The sequence below is a fragment of the Muscardinus avellanarius genome (genome assembly GCF_963383645.1).
Source record: "Muscardinus avellanarius genome assembly, chromosome: 3".
NCBI lineage: Eukaryota > Metazoa > Chordata > Mammalia > Rodentia > Gliridae > Muscardinus > Muscardinus avellanarius.
In genome coordinates this window covers 128,067,464-128,075,665 of record NC_137788.1, presented here as the reverse complement: position 1 = coordinate 128,075,665, position 8,202 = coordinate 128,067,464, and the positions used below count along the sequence as shown (strand labels likewise).

Genomic DNA, 8,202 nt, shown 5'->3' with positions numbered 1-8,202 from the left:
ATAGCCTAGAAGGCCTCCTCCCTTTCTGCTTCTCTTTTCAAAAACATATTGGCAGTTCCCAACTATGGAGTGAGAAATGAAATACCAAAATTAACATGGCAAAAGCAAAAGACTGAATCCAAACAGCTGCCAGCCAACCACCAGCCACAAAATCTCCACCCAAACTTTTCAGTCCAGTCCAGGAACCAGCACAGTCAGATCAGCCCAGCACCCGCTCACCTGTCTGGCTTCTTCTTAAAGAAAAAAGTCCCAAGCAAGACTCGATACCAGTAAAGCTGAGAGGTTCACAGCTTCTTTTATCACCAACACATCAGCAAAGAATCTTCTTCAAAAGTAGGAAGGCTGAAATCCATGCAGCCTGCCTCCTGCACTGTCTGCGAGGCAGGCCAGCCACACTATGTCTAAGCTGAGGACCTGTTTTCCCATGAGAGACACAAACAGCTGCTCCCACTGCATCGAGCTTGCTAACTTTCAGGATGTTCCAGCCCCACCTAATGTCCTGCATGCCTGGCTTGACTGCTTCACAGAACCAACAGAGAACAGAAAGAACCTGAAGTCCAAAGCCCTGGGATGCAGAGACATACCAGATCCTCCCTGCAGTGCTCTTTCTGAATCACGTGGAAACAGGATCTTCACCAGTCTAGAATATAAACAGCCCCAACGTCAGGCTGAGATTCCAGGTGCCCATTCAGCCAGCGTTCACTGAGTGCCCAGCCAGTCCAAGGCCTTGTGTATACGCCAGCCAGGTGGGGATCCCACAGGGGCTGAGATGATGACGTTTCACCAGTGCACACGGAGCCGACAGAGTTGAGGCCTCTATCCAAGGGAACAACTGCTCATTATTGATTCGCTTGAGCATAAAAAGGATATGCAGAACTGCAAAACGCCCTGAAGCTCTGCTGTGCTTGGGATTCTGTCAGAAAAAAACTCAGGAACTAACACACACATTCACACACAAACACACAGTCATACATAATAGGACAAGAAACTCTATCAAAATGCAAGAGTAAAAGATTGTCTGTTGTGCTAGAAGAATATTTCCTATCCTGTGAACCTACCTTTTCCCCCTGCCTTTTACTCTTTCCTATTCTATAGAAGAATGTGGATAATCTCATTGTTGCACCAAGAAATTTATGGAGAAAAGAGCAAGAAAATCTAATGTTCTTCCCTTTCCAGTTATCCTATATATACCAAAAAATAATAATAATACTTGAAAGACCTTAACGCACATAAGGAACTGCCCTGAGGTTGTAACTGAACCTCTTCTGCCTTCACCCAGGTCTACGGCTGTCAGTGCCACAACCGGGTTGTCTTCACTGATTGAAAATGACAACCACAACAAAGCTGGCTTATCCTGACATAACTTTTTACTTCCATTACAAACTACAAAGGAAATTTCAGGCTGCTAAAAAGAGTGGATGATCACAGGGTGGAAGAAAAAGAAGAGAAGAGAAAAAGTAGGATAGCTCAGTGGGGGGTGAATTAGGAACAGGTGCTCCCGGAAGTGAAAAGGAATCTACGGCTCATCTCACCCTGGAACTTCTGCAAGGCCTCTGGAATTAGCGCCTGCTCTTTCCAGGGAAACGTGACCACTGTCTGTGCTGTGCAGCCCCCCTTCCAGGTGTCTGTGGTGATGGGCCATACTAGGAATGAACCCCACACCTTCCTCTCCAGTTACTACGGCTTAAGATCATTTGGAAAAGCCAGGGGATGTGGCTGGGGATACCAATACCCCATGGAAGGCAGAGACCAGAACACTGAGAAGCCTAGAGGAAAGGCGGGGTGAGCTGGAGAAGTCGGGGGCTGCTAAAACGGAGGCTCTGCACTGGGCTTGGACCTCCCGGCACCCACCCTCTACAGGGAGACCTTCCACAGTGTCTTCTTAAAGGTCTAGGGAAATAAGAGAATATCATTTTTAAGGAATTTGAAATTTTCAAATAGGAGCAGCAGGTTCAAAACAGCTTTACCAACTCTACAAAAGAGGTGGTCACAAATGACAGTATACAAAGCACTATAGGTAACTTCTCCTACAGGCCTCCGAAAGAACCAGAGCACAAAGCAGCTTGACACGACCTTCATTAATTCTGAGAACACTGGGGTTAGAAGAAACCGGAGTCTGCTAGGCTGCAAGGGACCTCAGAGGCCACACCACCAGCCCCAGACTCTAAATGTGGACATCTCCCAGGCCCCCGTCCTGGTTCTCCTCTCACGCAGGACATCCCTCTCTGTAGATGCTCTCACGGCTCCTTGCTGTAGAAGCATGGAACACAGCTTAGAATTAGCGCCTGTGTGACTATTTCATTCAATCAGTAACTGTTCGCCAAGCTTCACAACAGGCCAGGCATGTGCCTGGGGTAGGCATTCTTTTGTTTGCGACCAAAAGAATCTGAATATATATTAGACATGTGACCTTGCATGAGTAAAAGATTATGGAGGTAACATTTTTTTTTTTTTTTTTTTTGGTGGTACTGGGCTTCCTGGAAGCCCTTCTACCTCAGAGCTACACTCCCAGACCTATTTTATATTTTTTTATTTGGAAACAGGGTCTCTTAAGCCAGCACGGCTGGCTTCGAACCTGCGCGATCCTCCTGTCTCCGCCTCCCAACAGCGGGGATTACAAGCCTGGGCCACCATGCCCGGCATGGAGGTAACATTTTAAAAACATATCTTACAGATTAACAAAGGACAAGAAAGGGTCTAACAATGCATGGCACCTAACACATCATAAATAAATATTCTTTGCTTCTGATGGAAGGACTTGCCACCACAGGGTTCCTTTAAATAATCTTGTCTAGGACGCGCCCCCGCAGACCCCGCTGAGCCTGCTGGTGGACGCCGACAACTGCCTGCACCGCCTCTACGGCGGCTTCTACACCGACTGGGCCAGCGGCGGCCAGTGGAACCACATGCTCGGCTACCTGGCGGCGCTGGCCAAGGCCTGCTTCGGCGGCAACATCGAGCTCTTCGTCTTCTTCAACGGCGCGCTCGAGAAGGCCCGGCTGCACGAGTGGGTCAAGCGGCAGGGCAACGGGCGCCAGACCGCGCAGCAGATCGTCAGCCATGTCCAGAACAAGGGCACGCCGCCGCCCAAGGTCTGGTTCCTGCCGCCCGTCTGCATGGCCCACTGCATCCGCCTGGCGCTCATCCGCTTCCACGTCAAGGTGGCGCAGAGCATCGAGGACCACCACCAGGAGGTGATCGGCTTCTGCAGGGAGAACGGGTTCCACGGCCTGGTGGCGTACGGCTCCAACTACGCGCTCTGCAACATCCCCTACTACTTCAGCGCCCAGGCCCTGAAGCTGAGCCGCAACGGCAAGAGCCTCACCACCAGCCAGTACCTGATGCACGAGGTGGCCAAGCAGCTGGACCTGAACCCGAGCCGCTTTCCTATCTTTGCTGCTCTGCTCGGGAACCACATACTGCCTGATGAAGACCTGGCTTCCTTTCACTGGAGTTTGCTCGGTCCAGAACACCCGCTAAGCCTCACTGAAGGTCCGGGCCCACCAGTTGGTCCTGCCCCCCTGCGATGTTGTGATCAAAGCCGTTGCTGACTATGTCCGCAGCGTCCAGGACCCCTCTGACCTGGACGCCATCGCTAAAGATGTTTTCCAGCATTCACAGTCTAGAACAGATGACAAGGTCATTCGGTTTAAGAGAGCAATTGGATATTACTCAACGACTAGTAAGCCCGTGCCACTTCATCCGCCACATCACCTCGCCAGACCAAATCCGTTGGGAATGCCTGGGATGGTGCCGCCCTACGACCCCCCCGCAGATGCTCAACATTCCACACGCTGCCCTGCAAGCCAAGCCCGCGGTCCCGCTGCTGCCCAGCTCAGGGAGCGTCCTGGGCCAGGGTCCGTACCCATACGGCCTGGCCGAGCCAGCCCTCCCTCTGGACACGAGCGGGAAGAACCTGGCCGAGCAGAACAGCTACAGCAACATTCCTCGTGAGGGGAAGCACACGCCGCTGTACGAGCGGGCCTCGCCCATCAACCCGGCCCAGGGTGGCAGCCCCAACCACGTGGATTCCGCCTACTTCCCCAGCTCCTCGACATCGTCATCCTCAGACAACGACGAGGGCAGTGGAGGGGCCACCAACCATATCAGCGGGAACAAGATTGGCTGGGAGAAGGCCGGAAGCCACACGGAACCGCAGGCGCGGGGAGACCCAGGAGACCAAGCTAAGGCAGAAGGCTCTTCCACAGCCTCCTTGGGAAGCCAGCCAGCCGAGGGCAGAGGGAGCCAGATGGGCACCGTCCAGCCAATCCCCTGCCTCCTGTCAATGCCCACCAGGAACCACATGAACATTACCACGCCCCCCCCGCCCCCCGTGGCGCCTGAGGTTCTGAGAGTGGCCAAGCACAGGCACAAGAAGGGTCTGATGTACCCCTACATCTTCCACGTCCTCACGAAGGGTGAAATCAAAATTGCTGTTTCTATTGAAGATGAAGCCAACAAAGACCTGCCTCCGGCCGCCCTACTCTATAGGCCAGTTTGTCAGTATGTTTACGGAGTCCTGTTTAGTTTGGCAGAAAGCAGAAAGAAAACTGAGAGACTTGCTTTTAGAAAGAACAGACTTCCACCAGAATTCTCGCCAGTGATCATTAAGGAGTGGGCAGCTTACAAGGGGAAGTCTCCTCAGACCCCGGAGCTGGTGGAAGCCCTGGCCTTCCGGGAGTGGACCTGCACCAACCTGAAGCGCCTGTGGCTGGGCAAGGCAGTGGAAGACAAGAACCGCAGGATGTGGGCCTTCCTGGCTTGCATGAGGTCCGACACCCCAGCCATGCTCAACCCCGCCAACGTGCCCACCCACCTCATGGTGCTCTGCTGCGTCCTACGGTATATGGTGCAGTGGCCCGGAGCTCGGATTCTGCGGTGTCAGGAACTGGATGCCTTCCTGGCTCAAGCACTGTCCCCCAAACTCTATGAGCCCGATCAGCTGCAGGAGCTCAAGATTGAGAATCTTGACCCCCGCGGAATCCAGCTGTCGGCCCTCTTCATGAGCGGGGTGGACATGGCCCTGTTTGCCAACGACGACGCGTGTGGACAGCCCATCCCCTGGGAGCACTGCTGTCCCTGGATGTATTTTAACGGGAAGCTCTTCCAGTCCAAGCTCCTCAAAGCCAGCCGGGAAAAGATCCCACTCATTGACCTCTGTGATGGTCAGGCTGACCAGGCCGCCAAGGTGGAGAAGATCCGGCAGAGCATCCTGGAGGGGCTCAACTTCTCCCGGCAGAGCCACCCGCTCCCCTTACCGATGCCTCCCGCTCTGGCCTTCTACCCCACGTCCATGTACCCTCGGCACTTTGGGCCGTCCCCCCCGCCCAGGGCAGGGGCAGAGGCTTCCCAGAAGTCTGTGGCTTCGGAGGCCCCTATGGGGAAGCGGTGGCAACAGGCCCTTACCGTGCCTTCCGAGTGGCGGCGGCGGGACACTGTGGGACCTTCTCAGGCAGCAAAGGCAGCAGGACTAGCAAGTCCCAGGGTGGAGTCCAGCCAATACCTTCTCAGGGAGGGAAACTAGAAATAGCGGGCACCGTGGTCGGCCACTGGGCTGGGAGCAGGCGGGGCCGAGGGGGCTGCGGGCCCTTCCCTCTGCAGGTGGTCTCGGTGGGAGGACCTGCGAGAGGGCGTCCGAGGGGAGTTATTTCCACCCCAGTGATACGAACATTTGGAAGAGGTGGACGGTACTACAGCAGAGGCTACAAGAGCCAGGGAGCAATTCAGGGCAGACCTCCTTACGCTGCTTCTGCGGAAGAAGTAGCCAAAGAACTGAAGTCCAAGTCCGGGGAGTCCAAGTCCTCTGTCGTGTCTTCAGACGGGTCCCTGGCCGAGAACGGAGTGCTGGCGGAGGAGAAGCCCGTGTCCCAGATGAACGGGAGCGCGGGCGACCCCCAGGCCCCTGGCCACCCCGGAAGTGCCTTGAGCAGTGACTCTAAAGCGTGCAATACGAATCCTCACTTGAACGCACTGAGCACGGACGGTGCCTGCCGCAGGGAGGCTGCTCCCGACGCGGCTGTCTTAAATAAAGAAGAGTAAACTTATTTTTTATAGAAGGGGAGGATGCTGGAAGGGTAAGGATTTAGGAATATCTGGAGAGAGAGAGAGCCTGCAGTTACGTACATTTTGTCCTTTCCGTAAGAGAAAACTGAGGACTTTGGAAATTCAGATCCCTCTTTGATATCAGAGTTTTCAACAACACATTTTTAGTTTTAACCAGTTGTAGTCAAAATGCTACAATAAAACAAAAAAGAGAGAAAGAAAACAAAGAGCATTTGACTCCTGCACTTAAAGTGAAGTACACATAAAGTTAAACTGGTTACGACAAAAGCCTCTAGTTGTGTTTCTTGAACTATAAAGAAAACAAATTTTGGCAGTCTTTTAAGTATATATAGCTTAAAATATCATTTTTAGCATTTGGCACCATATGTATGCCATTATATTTGATTTTGCATTACTGTTTCACAAAGAAGCTTTGTTGAAGGCTTTGATTTTTATGATTATGAAAGAAATAAGACACAACCACAGTTTTTCTTTCTTACTTAAATTTCATCACCGTTGATGTGGTTCTTTCGTGTTAAAAAAAAAAGTGCAACTATCGAAACTAAAAATTATAGAGTAATATTGCCGTTCTGCTGATTTTAAATATACATCGTACATACTTTACAAGCAAGTTAAATGGAGATAAGGTTGAAATCAGAGATGAGATGACCTCAAAATCAACACAGCGTGTTCTGAACCTTTGTGACTGACACCATGCATCTGTGATCAATGAACTATATGAACCGGACGTAGACCATTAGTACTACTATTTGAGCTAAACCTCTGCATGGTTCATAATTTTTAAAGTGTGTAGTTAATATTATGCATGTTATTGTCCTTTCTTCCATTCTTACCAGTATGTGCCGATTTGCAAAACAAAACTGCTAATAATCAGTAATAGCCCTATAAAAGATGTTAACTCTGTTTAGTCATTGACTGATCTTGCTCTAACTTTAAAATTTTGTGATTATTGACCTCTGTTGCATCTATTCTAAAACCCCCCAAAATTATCTAGCCGTTTCAAATATCAGCACTACCTGGTGCATTCACTGCTGTATGCATTATTGTTCTTTGTTGCTGTTTTTGCCTTCATATTAGCAAATATGAAATTCTGTGAAGAAAAAAAAACCCTTTGATCTTAAAAAAAAAACACCCCCCTTTCCGTAGCAGGAAACAAATTGCTTGTTCTTGAGAACTTTCCCATGGAGAATTTAGTAGAAACAGGTATACTTCTATCATTTCGATGTTCTGTTCATGTTTCCAAACAGTGTACTTTGAAATCAGAATCACTTACCGTTTTCATATACTTCTGATGCTCTTCATCACATTAGTGATCAGAAATGAGGTGTAATTCCCCAACCCCTGCCCGCAAGAGCTGAGTAGGATCTTACTGTAAGTTGAAGGGAGTTCTGCCCTAACTCATGGATTGTGGAGAATGAACTGCTGTTGGTCTGGTTGACTGTGGATGGATCGTGGTGTGGCGTATCCGGAGGCTATTGAATGCAACTTACAATGCTTAATAAAAATCTTTATTCTTTTAGTATAAAATAAATAAATAAATAAATAATCTTGTCTATTATATTAAATAAATGTCTTACAAATAATCAATAACATAGCAAAACAGGGAAGCAGCCAGAAGTAAAGGTATAAAAATGTTGACTGTCACTGACAATTGAGGGTCCATATAAAAGAGAAACAAACAGTCTCAGAGTTACAATAAATACCTATACAATAATGCAAGAGGCTCACAGAGCCACAGACTTTACTATTGTACACACCTACACCTAAAAACAAAAATATGGTACAATGAAAACCTAACTGATACTAAACATTTCAAGACATCCATTGACTACAGGAGGGTATTACCAGTAGTGCTGCTAACGTTGGGCCATTCTCATCTCAAACCCCTCCCCTGCTTTCACACACACACACACACACACACACACACACACACACCCCAGCACCACCACACCACACCACACCCCAATATGTAGGCAAATAGGCTCCATCATGTGAGCCTATGGTAAGAGCGAGGGCTGAGCTAGAGATGTGGGCATGTCCTTGGGAGCAGCCTTCAGGGTCAAAACCAGAAAAGCTGGTTTATTCAAAATGCACAGGACAAATTCTTGGCCAAGAGAGTCCAGAGTAAGCAATAAGAAC

General features: G+C 49.8%; 1 protein-coding gene across 1 annotated transcript; it reads left to right on the top strand.

The window, feature by feature from the left end:
* Positions 1-397: 397 nt before the first annotated feature.
* On the top strand, positions 398-6,039 carry LOC308260332 (constitutive coactivator of PPAR-gamma-like protein 1; the record flags this gene model as incomplete). Its single annotated transcript, XM_080691631.1, is given in 6 exon segments — positions 398-662; positions 2,034-2,227; positions 2,796-3,479; positions 3,481-3,762; positions 3,764-5,315; positions 5,318-6,039. Coding segments are annotated over 6 exon segments (3,699 nt in total).
* Positions 6,040-8,202: the final 2,163 nt, after the last annotated feature.